Source organism: Mugil cephalus, chromosome 1 (assembly GCF_022458985.1).
Source record: "Mugil cephalus isolate CIBA_MC_2020 chromosome 1, CIBA_Mcephalus_1.1, whole genome shotgun sequence".
NCBI classification, from domain to species: domain Eukaryota; kingdom Metazoa; phylum Chordata; class Actinopteri; order Mugiliformes; family Mugilidae; genus Mugil; species Mugil cephalus.
Genome location: NC_061770.1, coordinates 47,436,215 through 47,452,618, shown reverse-complemented (window position 1 = coordinate 47,452,618; position 16,404 = coordinate 47,436,215). Strand labels below are relative to the sequence as shown.

The 16,404-nt window shown below is 40.3% G+C and overlaps 1 protein-coding gene and 2 non-coding genes across 3 annotated transcripts in view; 2 read left to right on the top strand and 1 right to left on the bottom strand.

Moving 5' to 3' along the window:
* Positions 1-3,578: 3,578 nt before the first annotated feature.
* c1h20orf27 (chromosome 1 C20orf27 homolog) overlaps positions 3,579-16,404 on the bottom strand; it is a 28,123-nt gene continuing 15,297 nt past the window's right edge. The window contains exons 4-6 of the mRNA XM_047607869.1: positions 10,468-10,606; positions 7,866-7,991; positions 3,579-5,693 (exon numbers count right to left, since the gene is read on the bottom strand). Coding sequence (XP_047463825.1) covers positions 5,593-5,693; positions 7,866-7,991; positions 10,468-10,606 — 366 coding nt within the window. The 3' untranslated portion in view covers positions 3,579-5,592. The remainder of the gene's footprint in view (positions 5,694-7,865; positions 7,992-10,467; positions 10,607-16,404) is intronic.
* trnag-gcc lies at positions 5,803-5,873 on the top strand. The gene has a single exon. It is a non-coding gene; the product is annotated as a tRNA-Gly (tRNA).
* trnag-gcc lies at positions 9,176-9,246 on the top strand. The gene has a single exon. It is a non-coding gene; the product is annotated as a tRNA-Gly (tRNA).

Below are 16,404 nucleotides of genomic sequence, written 5' to 3'. Positions count from 1 at the left end.
CTTAAGTGACGTTTCCAAAACTGGATTTTTCACTTGCACCAAATGAGCTTTCTCTGATTTTATGCGTAGGACATACGTTCAAAGAAAAATGTCAGACTTTGCGCACTTTGCACGCTCTCCATTGCGCAATTTATCAGGTTATAATTTGGCGGCACAAAGTTTTTATTTATCCCACAACGACCCAGATGAAGTTTCTGCCTGGAAACAGTGCGACAAAAGGCAGAAAGGCTGGATCCCTTCTGCACATCTTTTTTTTTTCATTAACATAATCAAATCTGAGCTCAGTCCCGCAAACCTCGAAAAAGCCCAGCCTCTGATAAATAATACTTCTGCCGTGCTCAAAATCCTCATTACGTTACATTACGGGAGATAAAGGCGCGCATCTCCTATCACATGACAGCGGTGCTTCGCGGCCGCGCAGATCCGCTCCGCTGCCCGTGCGCGTAAAGCCCACGGGCCAAAAGGAAAACAGTTTGTTTGCACCATGCACCGACTCATCCCGTGTGCTGCTGGGCTGGGCCGCGGCCTCGTGGAGATGAATCTGATCAATCAGATCAATCAACAGAGATTACTGTAATCCCGGAGGTCAGAGGGAGGGCACAGGGGCCATGCAGAGTTCACTCAAGTTCCAGACAAATCTGTGCAGGAATGGCAACCATTTGGCCTCCTGTTACAACAGCCCGTGCACCTGTTTTTTATTTATTTATTTTTTATTAAGGATTTGTACTGAATTTAGCGAAACAGTTTAGCATTCTGGCTACACCGTGACAGTGGAGATATTCTACTCCTTTACAGCAACTGCACGCTTTTAATGAGCGCTTGCAATAAAAAGCCTGCGCACACAATATGCTAACAGTAGGTCACGTGGTGTCGCCCATAAGCCTTTGTGTGACTCCTGTTTATTTAAATAAGTTGAACGCCATGTTGCTCTTGGTGACCAGACTAGACTTGAGATACTGGACAGGAAAAAAAAAGAACCCAGGAGGTCAGTGCCTCAGTAGAAGAGGGAAGAGAGTGAGTGAATCTGAACACGTTTTTTTTTCTTTTTTTTTTTAGCGCAAAATAAATAAAGTGAATATCCAACTTGTCCGAATTAAGACGTTAATGTTTTTTTTTATTATGCGTAATTGATAGGGTATGAAAAATAAAAGATTGAATAAGGAAAGGAGGGAATGGAAATGATATCGGTTCTTAAAAAAAAACAAAAAAAAAACACCGTGTGCTGCTAAGTTGGAGGAAATGTTACTTAGCCTACTTTTTAAAAACAGCAAGGAAAATTAATTCTCCACACGGATGAGAATAAAATAAACAATAATACTTACAATAAATTATTATTATTATTATTGTTAAGGAAAATAATAGCATGTATATTTAGTCCGGTAGAAGTTTTGATATCATTCATTTTAATTAACAAAAAGTTTCTTTCTTTCTTTCTTTCTTTCTTTCTTTCTTTCTTTCTTTCTTTCTTTCTTTCTTTCTTTCTTTCTTTCTTTCAAAAAACACGTAAATAAAAACGAATGGAAAACAAACAAAATACTTTTGAATTAGACTTTAAATGATAAAATAAAATTAAAAGTATAGAAATGGGCGTAATGTGACACGAAACTCGTTATGTTTTTACTCGCATTAACTGAAACAAACGTTCGGTTTAACTTAATCAAATGTTTTATTTTTCTACTTTTAAACAACTACAGCTCCGAGTTTCACAGTTTTCGTGAATAATTTACACTGGTCCTGTTTTCTCCTGTAACAGATCATAGTTAATGCATGTTGGTTCACTCCAAACATTATAGTTGTACGTGGCAAAAATAAATAAATAAATAAATAATTAAAAAGTCCCCTGCTTGTAAATAATAACACGTTTATCCACGGCCTAATTCATTTCTGCTACTTTAAAATGAATTCCGACTTTATGAACTTAATCAATAATTGGACTTTGGCCACAAACGAACCATAGAGAAGAAACTGTAAAAAGAAAAAGTCTTACAAATCTGCAGCTCTGCGCCAGCTTTTACAAAGTTCTCCTCGCGGTCATGAAGCTCATGAAGCTCATTCTCCCGGATGTCTGTAATGATTTTGTTTTTTTGTTTGGTTTGTCTGCGGCCGTGTTGAGTTGCTGTTGTCCGGGTTTAGTTCAGGACGCGAACCTCTCCACAGACGCTCCCCGCTCTTGACCCTGCAGAGTTCCTTCAAACTTTAGCTTGGGATCCTCTCCGATAATCGTTTCTGACCGCCAAATTATAATGTGAAATACAGACTTATTAATTCTATTTTGGTGTCATATGAAGAATACCAGTCCTTAAATATCGGTTATATAATGACTGGAAGCGAACTCGAGAGAAATAAAGAGATCTGATTCTCATCTTGCGTGTTTAATTTACGTTTGCAGACACATTTGAAACATGCGCATTTTATTTTCCACATTAGGTATTTGGTCCACGGGGCAACAAGGAATAAAGCGGCAACTTTTTCCTAACTTTTATAACTGCAGGATCACTACAGAAAGTCCTCATCTATATCCAGACCAGCCAGTTCTCTCCGGACACAGTTCATTAATGGAAGGCAAACTACTGGGGGAAATATGCGACAAAAAATAAACCATATATAAAATACTAAACTATAAACTAAAATACAAACTGAACAGCTCATAAAATAGAGAACTTATTAAAAAAATATGAATGCATCTTCACGTGGAGCAAATTTTTTGTTGTTTCTAAATAAGCTAAATAAATAAATCGTGAATAAGTTTTAAAGCCTGTATTTGTCACGTGTGTGAAGTGCAGACACAGCAGCAGTGACATGAATGACAACTCCTGACTGACGCAAATTAGTTAGAAATGTGAAAGTTATTTAAGAATAAAATAAATAAATAAGAAGGAGGTGGAATGGGATGACTAAACAGTCCAAGGTGCATGAAGAGACGGTCGAGACAGGTTAGCTATATTTACAAGGATTAAAAGAATAAAAACATGAGAGAGTTACATATTAAAGCCTAATGCGCTCTGAAACAGTGGACAAGGACCATATATAGGAGGCATGTGTTTAATGCTGTGGATTGAAATTATTGATTTATATTAACAAGAGTGTGTAAATGAAATGAATCCAGTCAGACTGATGCATTTTCTTTTTCTTTTCTTCTTTTTTTTTATTTATAAAAAATGCATTTAAAGTGATCTGAAGGTTTAAAGCTCTTGAACGCAGCATGAATTGCAGTCTGACTTCCAACTGCTTGATTTTAGTCTCTTTGAAAGTTCAGCACAACCAGATTATGTGCAATAAGTGAAGCTCTTAGGTATGTTAACAAACAGAAGCTTTACATCCAACTTGTCAGATTTAACTGCAACTTTAAGCAGTTCTCATGTGGGACATCAAAGGTCCCGTAAATTCAGACGATGCACTTTTACAATTCACGTGAAGTTGTTTAAAGAAAGTCATGCTTTCTTTAGGCTCCACTGAAAGAAGAAATACTGGTAACAGAAGAGCCGCCAGGCCAGAATACCTTGTAGGCATTTTGCTGTCTTTGCAGCACAGACCGCCACCAAGTGGCCCTGCAGTGAAATGACAAGCGGACACAAAGAGTAACTCAAACAGTTGTTTATTCATCTTTCACATTATAAAATAAAAATCACACGCGCACACACACACACACACACACACAAACATACACACACACCGGGAACGCACAAACTAAACTGCTACATTCTTGAAACCTATTGAGCACTTTAGTTTCACACTAAAAAGGAACTTTGACCTATTGTGCACGAGCAAACATCAAATTATTGAATCAGTACTACACCAACAGCTTGAGATCTAACCAAAAGAGAAATTACACACTGAAACGTTTCCTTTAAGGCTGGATGCATTCAATGTAACACAAAACAAGTAGACACACAAGAAGGAGTTGTTTTGTTTTTGTTTTTTTTTTAAATGGATGCGGATAAGGAAGATGGCAGTGCAGCCAGATCATGGCACAAACATAAACTGTGACAGACAAAGTGTCAGCTCCCTCTCATCAGCAATGAGATGCCAGAGAGAGACTGAAACGCCTTATTGAGACACTGGAGAGACAACACACCGTGTCATGCTGAACAGTAATGCAGATAGTTGCTTATTTCCCAGACAGTCCAATACTCACTTCACCTCAAACCGTGTCTGGACGTTTGTCCCGTAGCTACAGTGAGAGGCAGGATGCAAACGGTTAAATGAAGTTAAGAGAGAAACAGGACGGTGCAGTGAAAGGCACTTGTTTGTTTCCGAAGGCTTCGCGAATTCATGCAAAAGAAACAAAACGCTTCTTAAAGGAAAAATCCACCTAAAACACTTCGATACCACGAGATTGTTGAACAGTCTACTGCTTATCCTTTTGATAAACGGGTAAAAAGTTCAGTGTCAACACAGAAAATACAGAAAATGGTTTATTCCTATTGAACGGCAAGAAAATCCTAAACCTGATTAAAAAATAAAATATAGCCAAAGCAACGAATTGTTAATCATTTATTAACAGCTATTAGATATGCACATCTTGTGGCATTTTGTTTGTTTTCCTTTTTTAAAATTACGTGACACTGGGCACACAGGAGTTCAGTAGCAAAAAACACGAGCTGTGTCCAATCAAAAGCAAAGCTCAGCTCTAGGTGTCAGCTCGTCTTTTATGTTACACACATAACAACGAGCACACAGCGAGAAATCCATCCTAGAAATCCTGACACATGTGCACACGGTGTCAAAACATGTTTTGGGGGCATCATTTTCCACCTCCAACTTGTACTGCAGCAACAAATGTGTCCCATCTCTACACCTATTGAGGCCAGCTGGCACCTGTTCTTTTGGATTTGCTCAAAGAAAAGCAGTCTGGAGTACAGTTAAAAGAAAAAGCCGTAGTGGTACTAGCAGTCGAGGCAGGTTGAGGTTAAGTGAGTAGAACAGAAATGTCAGTTACAACTCCTGAAGTGCATTAACACCAAATATTGAAGATATGGAACCAGTTGTGTTTATTATTTCCTACAAATATGGCCACAATGCAGCAGAGCGTTTTATCATCCAGTGGTCTGCAGTGCCCCCTTATGGTTCAAAAGAGATATTGCATGTCCGGCATTGCTCCTCAGTTCATCTCGGTTTCCCTGAATTGTGAAGATCTCTTCATTCTTTTGGGATCACGTGTTTTAATTGGTAAATAAGCCCTTGTTTCCTCCCAAACATATATATCTACGTGGGACAGAGCTCGAGCAGCACAGAAAAAGAGCCGCCAAGTTAACGACGCGCTGCTGCCCCTTAGAGGTCCAGTAAGGAAAACACAGCTGGACAAGTGAAAACAGGGAGAACTTGCAGAAAGGAGCTGAAATGTCTGCTCGGCTGCAGCCGAGGAATGTTTGTCTTTTTTTTTTTTTTTTTTTTTTTTTTTTATCTTCCAAGGTCCAACATTGAACACTGAGGCTGGGATGAACCACTGTGATGCAGCACAGTGCATGGCACGCATCATACGTGTGTTTATGGTAAATCAACATTACTTTCTCTACATGAATATGACTCGTGTGTGCCTTTTAATGTATATGTGTGTGTTTGTGAACTTAAGCTGGAGCGGAAGCTTGAGATTTAGTCAAATCCTTGCCAGTCACTCTGCTCAGAGTCGTACTCCAGCTCCATACCGAGGCAGCGGACTCCCTCCAGCAGCATGGGCGTCCCGTGGTGACGATCTGCAAGAGAGGCAGACATTAAACACTAACCACTTAAAACGATAAATATGCAGGTAAATGATCAAAATCAGCCAGCTGCCTCATTCAATGACCGGTGACGTTCATCCGAGCATTGGTGGTTCAGTGGTAGAATTCTCGCCTGCCACGCGGGAGGCCCGGGTTCGATTCCCGGCCAATGCAACGATCTTTTACTAGACTTTATTCTATTTTGTTAGAGACTGAGTAAAAGACAACGACATGATATAGTTTTTTCTTTTTCTTTCTTTTTTTTTTTTTTTTTTAACGCGCTTGTGAATAAAATGCCACAGAACAGTTTAAGAAAAAATTAAATGCATTTGCAACCTACAATAGTATTTAGTTACTGTCCATATAATGCTACTTATGGCTCGTCGGTTTTGTAGCAAAGAAGGAAATAAGAAATCCAAACCTTTTCTATCCTCCCCTTATTTTCTTATTATAGAAGACGACCGTCTTCTAAACAAAAACACATGCTGATCCTTAACACTTTTACTTCTTGGAACTATGAGAGCGCAACAACAAAACTTTTGGATAAATAGTAGCAATCCTTCAGCAACTTATTGAACATAAATGTGATGTGAATATGATATTTTAAATGCTTTTGCAGTATTTGAAACGTAATGCTCAACTCCCTGGTCAACACTGTGATTCATAAAATATCTAAAATATAAACCTACATTTAAATTCCAGCTATCTCTGGACAAGAATTGCCTCTGCAGCACAGTGTTATGTTTGATTCATTCAGTCTAGATCTCTGCAGCTAAGAGTAGCAGCAGAGGTGGAGGCAGAGCTTAATCCATTGATCTGGTTTTCATCCAGACCTCAATTACACACAAACCTCTGAACAGATGTTCATGCCATGCTATGAGAGTAAAAATAACTGCTCAACAACGCAACCGCCGTTCATCCTCAAACACATGGATTCAGAAAGAAGTCCTGCTATATTTACACAGACACAGATGGACAAACAACACATATGGCCTCATTAACTAATTCTACATCTGCTGACACGATTTAGTCTCACTAACAATGTACTAAGTGGGGGAAAAAGCAAATCAATTACAGCTTCCACGCAGCAGGAGGGACCAGACTAACATAGCTACAGTTCAGAGGAGTTGTTCTGTATTCTCACTCCTACACCTGGAAAAGGATTAGAAACAGAGGACTTTAGCAGTATTTCTTATGAACTTTAATTTTAAAACCTATGTATAAACCCTATTACTGGCGATTACAATGTAGTAAGTGTGCAGACACCAGCAGGAGGCAGCAGAGCACTATTAATGTAAATCCAGGTTCATCTTTCAGGTTATGGCTCTACACTAAAACCATTATCAGCAAGTAAGAGGTTATGTTATATCAAAGGACACTGTGATTAATCAATAGATTAGTTTTAGGTTACTTTTTATTACTAATTAATTGTCGTTTTAAATGTTTTAATCTGCTGCACTAACGAGAGAAATAGTTTAAATAATTCTTAAGATTTTAGGGAATTGTGACTGAAATCACAATAAATAAATATGTGTAAAATGTATCAGTCCCTCATATCCTGACCATCCAAACCAGGAACTGATATTGCTGCAAGACCCACACAGTAAAGGAGGTCTGCCCAAAAGACACAATGAGGTGCTTTAAATCTCCTTGGCAAGACAAAATAGAGAATTAAGACGAAGCAACTGGATTTGCTGAGGTTTCTTAAAGATGCTTTGTCCAGTTCTCCTGTTCTAAATGACTGGTGGGGTTTAGTTTTTTATTAGGAACATCTTTATGTGGTGCTGAAGTCTGACATTTACTTGACTAGGGTCTGTTAACGGCCAGATACTCACCTGTAGTTAGAGGATTTGCTCATATTAAACTGTTGGTCTCTCTTAAGCTTTGTGTCCAACACTAATGGCTAAAAACTGTCCAAGCTCAAGGAGTGAATGCAGGACAAAGTGTTTGTGGTTGTCCTTAAATGGAGTGTTAATCATTATCTCTCAGTTGTATGAGTGGGAACGCCTCAAAAAAGGAAGCAGTGGAAGCTTTGCAGCTATTTCAGGCAGCGGTTGAGAGAAAAACTTGAAGATCATTGAATCCATCAACAGTGTGGTGCAATATTAACTGGTTAATCGAAGGAAGTGCTGAAGCATGAATCACTTTGCTGTTTGTTAACCTCACCCATGACTCTGGCGTGAACTTTGACTTTGACGCAGACGTCCTCGTTGGTCTCGCTCAGCAGCTGCACCTCCTCGCATAATACTCCCTCCTGATGGGCCATGTACTCACACTTTATCTTCAGCCCTCCTGGGAACACACAGCGAGAAAAACACAAAGAACCAGAGAGATTAGATTTGCTCTTCTTTGGCACAGACACACACAAACACACACAGTCACACACAGTCACACACTGTTTTTCTTTGTGTCTCTGTGTGAAATTATGTTTTTAATATGGCTCAGACTAATACCAGAGAGACGATCAACAGCCGAGAGGACGAAATGTCAACACAACGGAAAAAGCATAAACCCAGCTGACTGGTAAGCAAACAGTTGTGAATATACTGAATGCACAAAGAGACAAACATAGTAGCACACCTGTTAACATCAGCTGAGGCGCGTGCAGACAGAGCACAGAGTAATATAAAGGGCGGGACAGTAAGCTGATGGTAAAGGTCAGTAACCTGATTCGGTTTCAGAAACATTAGAGGTTCACCTCTGACCCATTTCGGCCGGTTTGTCGGCGAGCAGGAAACACACTTTGGAGTTTTAGCCTACAAATGTGCCAGGTGTCTAGGGTTCAACGCCTGAAGGGAGCATGACGAGTGTCGGGAACTCGAGACAAGTTTTGTTGTGAGGATTCCTCAGAGATGGATTGCCACGCTAGCACTATCTGAACCCTGTTGCTGTAATCCTCAGCCATCTGGACATCTACGCCGCCTCTAACAATACTGCTGAGAATAATTTGCACAGCATTTCACACAGGAACAAAACAGCGAACACATAATAAATGTTATTTAAAAACAATCCTGATGATTGTACCTTTGTTTGTGGTTCAGTACCAGTGACCTAATATAGAGGGAATCTAAACTGATCAGCTGCAACATTTAAAACCATCAACCTGTGAAGTGAATCACACCGGTGATCTTGTTACCATGTAATGATGTTCTGGGAAACGCGTATTTATGTGGATGTGGCTTGTCGCAGACTAAGGACACGCTTATGGCAACATTAAGGGGTGTTACCAACATCCTGGTGTCGTATGTTCCCCAGCTACACGCCACTTTTTCAGCAACTAAAGCTACAGCCGCTGAGCTGATGGATCAGACCAGCCTATACTGCCCATGTGCGTCCATGTTCACTCGCTGCCTAATGTATCCCGCCTTCAGAGAGACGCCATCATAACCGCAGAAAATTACATACGACAGAAACCATCGCGGTGATGTCGAAGGCGCGTTCAGAAAATCTGAACCATCCGTTATTTCGACATCAGCGCATTGGTGGTTCAGTGGTAGAATTCTCGCCTGCCACGCGGGAGGCCCGGGTTCGATTCCCGGCCAATGCAACGATCCTTTTCTTTTTATACGATATGGCTACACAAGCACACATTGCGTATCTAGTGCGTACATTAACCCATTTTGACAATAATAAACATAATTACAAAACTGCTAGAAAAACTGGTGTCTTGTATGTCTTTGCAAACCACAACAGTATTGTGTTAATTTGCATAAGAGGAAAATACATCGAAACATTTATCCGGTTATGGCTTAGCAGTTCTGACCGTACTCTCAAACAAATTTAATTCAGCAGTAAAAGCAAATCATTTATGGACTCGTGTGCCCCTGGAGCATTTCCTCCCTCAAGCAACGCATGTGTGGCCCGTCCTCCAGGTGGAAGCTGTTGTGGCTGAGACTGAACCCAGGGTAAAGGACTGAAAATGTGTTTTTACTGGCATACAACTCCAGCGTGGGAAGAATCAGATAATCAAAGATAATGCCACATTATCTCTGATTATCTTTGCTCTTTGTAGCAAAGAGGGTAGGTAATAAAACATTATTATGAAAAAGCCTCTCTCATCCTAATGACACATGAATATAGTCTGCAAAAGTGATACATAATATAATATAATATAATCTATCTATGGAATATCGTGTGTGCAGCATTTTTTGGCAGCCACAGCAGGTTAAACGGGGGCAGTGTGACCTTAATAAGACCATAAAACTAGACTGCATATCTATCAAGCTCGACAGCCCAACCGAGCTGAAGTATAAACTTCACCGTTCACATGTTTATTTTTGACAGAATTAAAGGCAGCCGTGGTGTGGTGCAACTTTATTAGATTAAAATCTTAATTAGCAGTACTTCAGGGAAGCATGATGAATATTGTGCTACAACCATTAAAATTTAATATACCTAATCACATCCAGCTCAAATAACGATGACACTCGCCTTGAATCATTTTAATATTTATTAAAGTTAATCGGTTTTAAAAGTTGCTTAAGTGGACAATAAAGGAGAAAAGTCTAAAATAATAAGAAAATAATGACTTTCTGTAGCACAGTTATCAAACAAACATTCTGCACATTGTCAAGCTGAACATAAAAATTAAGCCAGTTAAGTTATATTATTATAATTCCACTTTTTTAAACAGCATTGTTCATGGATAGCTAAATATCCTTGACACAGGTGATTATGGTGCATCAGTAAGATGTTTTTCCTCTGACGATGGAGAAAAGTTGTTGATGGATTTGAAAGTCATTTATGTTTTTTTCATTAATGAACTCACCCTCTGGTGCTGGAGTGATCTCAGTGATCCGGAGGTGTGGACCTGGTACCGGCGCTGGACACACGTCTTTACCCAGAGCTGGGACCTCAGGCAGGGTGAAGACTATCTCGTACCGGTGCTGTGTCTTCAGGAAGCCAACCTAGAGAAAAGAAGAGACATTTAAAGTTTATGGGCAACGGGTCATGCAAAGATTTAGTGAATAAAACTGTAACAGTTTGCTACTTTTCCATTATAAAGGATCTGTTCTCTTGCGTGCTACACGCCTGAGTTTTCCCCCGAGAGAGTCCTCTAATTGAAATGCTAACTTATTGCTTTGGTGATCTTAAGCCCCCTCACCTCTGCCAGATTTGCAACTTTAGCCTGACGGGAAATAAAACCAAATAACCTTTTTTGTATGTCGCTAAATTCCAAAATCTTCCAGTAATGCTAATCCCATGAGAATAGATCTGTCAACAGTTCAAGAGCTCGGTCTTATTACACCTTGTGGAGGCTGCAGTGGAAACGCCCCAACGGCTCGAACACCCAAACACAACTTCCATTCTCAATCCTTCAGTGACGGCTTAATGCGATTTTCTTTTATTAATAATAAAGCAACAGAAATCAATAACAATGTTGACGACTAAAGCTTCAGTCATTTATTAAGTTAAGTTAAAAGGTTATCTGGTTAGAGCTTCCCAAACGTTTAGATGTGCTGTCTGTATTTTCAGTTTCATGTGCTGTGATTAATACAGTTCACACCAGTCAGGCTTAACTATGACCCACTGACTCATCAGAGAGTGAACAGGGGTCTTCTGAGGGCGTCCTGTGGTGTCTGGTATCAGGATGTTATCAGTGGGGGCCTTTGGGTCCTATGGGTTGAAGGGAAGGACCCCTGCGGATCATCCGCCTTTTCCATTTTGACAAAACACAAAAGTTTCTTGACGTTTCAGAAAAAAATATTCGAAAAGAATGAGAGATTTATTAACAACAAAAACAAGAATCAGTCTTATACAAAGGTGTCCATCAGCCTGGATGTGGCCAACGATGTAGAATCAGCAGCCTGATATTTAACAAAGAGAAAAATTCATGACGAGCAATCATCACAGCAAGGAAGAGCGGATGAAAAGAGACAGCATGAGGGAGAGGGAGAGAGGAGGAAGCAGCAGGGATGTACAGGCAAGGAGAGATAAGCATAAAGTCCCCTCCAGCTAGAGCTCCAAACGGCAGCACCGACTCCACGCGAGCCACGGTTAAAGCAACGGGCAGAGCAGAGGCTCCAAACTGCATTAAGTGAAAAGAAAAAGAGGGAACACTGAAAGAGCACTGCAGAGAAAAACAACAATCATTCTGTGAGCCAAGTCCTACGCATATGAACCATCTCTGACAAATGGATTTAATCCAAATGTCATCAGAAAAAAAGAGAGGTTAGTAAAAAGCCTAAGGGGCATGAAATAGGACAAATCCATACAAAAGTTTTCACTTTGTATATAACTGAGAGCATTACTAGTTTCCTAGGCTAGAGTATTAAGGACAGCGACGTGTCATCTGTAAACATGTGTTAAGTCCAGAAACGAGGGGAGTTCGCCCAAAACAATGGTGCAATTCTTCCGTCAACTTGTGTGGAATACCACACATTTTAATAACATGTACGTCATCTGTGTTCACCAAGACAGTTCAGCCACTACTTACAAAGATCCAACACACGAACTACTGACGAGAAACTGGAAAACATTACTTGTAAGATGTCAGATGGAGGAAAACAATTCTCTGCGGGCGCCGTCTGAGACTTCAAAGATTGACTTGTGAGCTCTTGCACCTCAGTGAGGTTTAAGTCTGCTTTACAGCCGCTGGCAATACTTATATAATATCACATATTTAATTTATTTCAGTGTGACTTCATAGGGCAACTTAATAAAATCAGCTTTATTCTTTCAGACTGCTGAAACGCAGCTTAAGCAGATTAAAGCACCGAGCGCTCAATAACCCAATCAACAGACTGGGGTTATTGAACGACATGCAGAATTACCACTTGAAGCTGGTTTCGGTCAGTGCTCTGATTATTTGCCAGAGGGCTATTGAGGGAACTAGATACAAAGCAGAATATATTGGTGAAATAAACTGGGAAGGCAGACACTATGTAATTTCTTTGTTGTCGTTGTAACAACTAATATTTGGTGAAGCTTTTGCTAAATTTAATAGTAGTAGCAAACATAGTTATCTTTAATTATTGAAAATGTGTATGCTTATGTCCAAGTAATGATTTAAAGTCCAATATCCCCCATTTTTCAGCCTCCACTTGGTCTCCACCAAATCCCAAATGGAGTATCTGCTTCTCTAGATGCTAAATTCACACAGCCAGCCGCCAACTTTGTCTTTGAACATGTCTGATGAAAGCAGAGCTGAGAATAAACCGAACCAGGGCTGAAACAAAACAGAAAAAAACAACAGTTTTTTTTTTTTTTTTTTTTACAGGAACTGCTCGGTCAAGTTTCCTCTATGGGTTTGTCGCTACAAGCAAAACATTTGACATTTGATCCATTGCAGATTTAAAAAATGCTGAGCACTGTTGTTTGTGTGGATTAATATGAGTGATTGCCAGTACAGCCTTTCATATGGGGCTTGTGTCAGTGCTTCTGGTAGACATCCAACGCATCCTTCATTCAATAACCCTTAATCTGGTTACTAAGAGTAACATGATTATGGTGAATCTGCATGTAAATGTTGTGTAGACTGGCACCTGATCTTCTGTCCCACTGGTGGTGGAAGTTAAGAAACACAGGGCGTGGTGTCCCATGTCAAACGCAGCATTTGAATTTAAAAACGAGCTGCATCCACAGCAACACTTCAGCCTATCAACTCATCACTGACAACTGCTCGTTTCATCCCCTCGCTTTATAGTTTGACTCGTAAACAATGGTTACACCTACAGGAAAATGTTTCTGTGTGACCTCCTCCCGACTCATGGACATATCATGGAGTGTGAAATTTAAATGCTCTTCATCAAAACTGGTATTCATCCAGCTGTTGTACGCATACCGTTTCCATCCCACTCACTCCCACCTCATCTTTGGTCTGCCTGCGAGCATCGGCAACCCCCCCGGCTGTTTCCATAGCAACACCACCCCCCTTGTCTCCACGACGTCGGGCTGACAGTACTCTGTTCCCACTCTCGAGCACGCTTAAAGAGCTTTGAGAAACACACAAACAGGCTCGTCTGTAACTGTGAAGGTCACAGCCAAGTTTGTTGCGGTCCATGTTCGCGCAAAAGGACAAGTTTTAAGCAAATGGCTCTGGCTGTGAATTAGAGTCAACACAGGCTCAGTTACAGCGAGTGGACAGAACTGTCCTTTGAGATTTTGGTGTAACAGATTGTAGAAGAAGATTAACCTGAAAGCTTTCTGAATTTGATTTCTATTAATACATGTTAATCCTGGGAAAGTCAGACTTACATTTGCTTAAAATACAACCAGAAACTAAGAAAACAACTAAAGCAGAAGGGTTAGATTTGTTTAGTGAGAACAAAGACATTTCAGTTATTTTGTACTATTGTAGGGCATACCCTAGGAAATCTTTCAGAGGCCATTATGAAAATGTCAGCCTCTTGAGATGGACCTGATATTCTGTGCCAGACATTTGAAGTAAACAATGACCTGTTCAGATAAATCTTGCCCTCTGTTTGTGTAGGTGTCTATTCTCAAACATTTTGCTCAGTGTCTTAGCTCATACTTGTGGACAATCTAAAGGTTCTTTTAGGGAGCAGGATATAGACGGCATAGCCTACGCATGTAGCATACGCCAGTGTGAGCGTACACCGTATGGCTCTGTCTGTAAAAACCCAAACCCTAGTCAGTGCTGTTTTTTTTTTTTCAGGTCAGGTTAATTTTTATTTCTACTTCGTATTTCACTTTCAAAAATGGCGACTGAAACTTTTGGCAAAATTTCACTGAAGATGAGTCATATACCCCTGTCACATCAAAAATCCCATCGACCTGGGAATTTTCAGACCCGGGTCGACTCACCTTTGGTGCGTTTTCACATTGCCAGAAGTCCTGGGTCGGACCTCCCGCTGTGAGAGCTGCGCGCCTGTTTTTTCCTTCCTCTAATACGTCGTCATGTACATTGCAAGTAAACAATGGGCAGCATGGTGTATTTTTTCAGTTTGTTGATTACTTGAAGAATGGACCGGTCAAACCTCTGTTCTTTCAAAAGGCTGCTGATATTTGAATAAATCACTGTGTCCTGCACAGAGACCAATATCTGATGCTGAATCGCCTCTTCTCCTCAGATGCAGAGCGCTGCCATGATTGTCAAAAAAGTGTGGGATATTGCAATATATCCTAAACATGACATAAGACTAATTCACCTATGCGCTTCCATTAACGATCGTGTAACAACACATTTGAAAAAAAAAAAAGGACAAAAATCTCTGCCCTTCAGAGATCAGTCTTTATGGGAGAAGAGCCAAACTTTGCTGTGTTTTTGAGCTGGAGCTTCTACAATGATACAGTCTGCCAGGCCATTGAGCGACAGAATCAGAATGTAACAGGCAAATACATCAACATCAGAGCGAAAAACCTGGGTTGATGCGGCGTTCCTGTTCACATCGAAGCCGAGCCGATAAAATCCCGGGTTTTCGCTCGATGAGAAAGGGGCTATACAAATGTTTTTATCTCCGAACCTTCAGTTAACCTTTCCTTTATGTGTTCCATCTTCATTGACCCACAAACGATCAACTGGAAAATTGCGGAGACGGAGAAGCAGCCGGAAATGCTAAAGTGTGAATGTCAGGCAATGGCGTCAGGGTCTGCCCAGGGTCTGGGTTGTCGCCATAGTCATAGAAGCATAAACCACGCACAAGAGTCGACATTCAAACAGCTGGTGTTTCAAACTAACTAATTTTTGCAATCGAACACAGTCACGGTGAGATATAGTCGTCATTATATTTAGCGTGACCAGTATCTTAGCTTAGCATACCTGGTAAAAATCAGCTAACAGCAAAGTATAGCTAAACTAATGGGGGTTGCTTTTTGAAAATATTTGTTCTAATGATAATCAGAGGATCATCAACATTATTAGAGCTAATCTAAAAAGGATACACGAATGCTTGTACCAAATTCAACCATCATCCATCCAATAGTCCATTTTCCTCAAAAGAAAAAAAAAACAACCTCAAGGTTGGAGCACTGGGAAAACTCTGGAGATCATTAAAGTCAGTCAAATAAACTCAGCTGTGCAAAATCTTCCACCAGTGGATAAAAAGAATTTATGCTGTTACTAGTACATCAGGAAATTTAGGACTTTAACAAGCTTTAAATCTCTTTGTGTACAACTTGAGCCTTGGTTGTGGCATTATAAAGGAAGTGGGCTCAAATCTAGCCATGGGTCTTTACTGGAAGCTATGGCCCATATTTATTTCCATGTTCTCACATCTAATTATGGTGCAATCTTGACACATGAGCACAACAGTACAAAATAAGTTAAACATAAAAATCAATAGCAAATGCTTTTAGGATGAGGCAGGATTAAAGAGCTATGGTTGAAAAATGACTGCAAGTGAGTGGTCATTGTTGCTGTTGTTGTTGTGCTCCAGAGTTGAGCTCCTCCAGGGTTTAAGAGCCGGCGGCGGAGAACAGATGAGAATTCTGATATCATTGTTCTCTGTTCTTTATAGCTGACAGTGGAGATTAATGGTGATGAGAAGACTTTAATCTTCTCCTGGATGTTTCACAGATAAAGCCTATCAATTCTCAAAGACGCGCAGGGGAGCTGGCACACTAGATCAAAGAGGGGCCTCAAAATATTACATCCACCATTTGAAAACTCTCTGGACGCTCTGGAACCTCTTGAGCCAACAACAGAACCTTCAGAGTCAGAATGACATGCAGATATGAAAGGTTTGCTTGCTTTATTTAGTCTGATTTGGCTCATTGTTGCCAGAATCTATCCTCGCACACTATG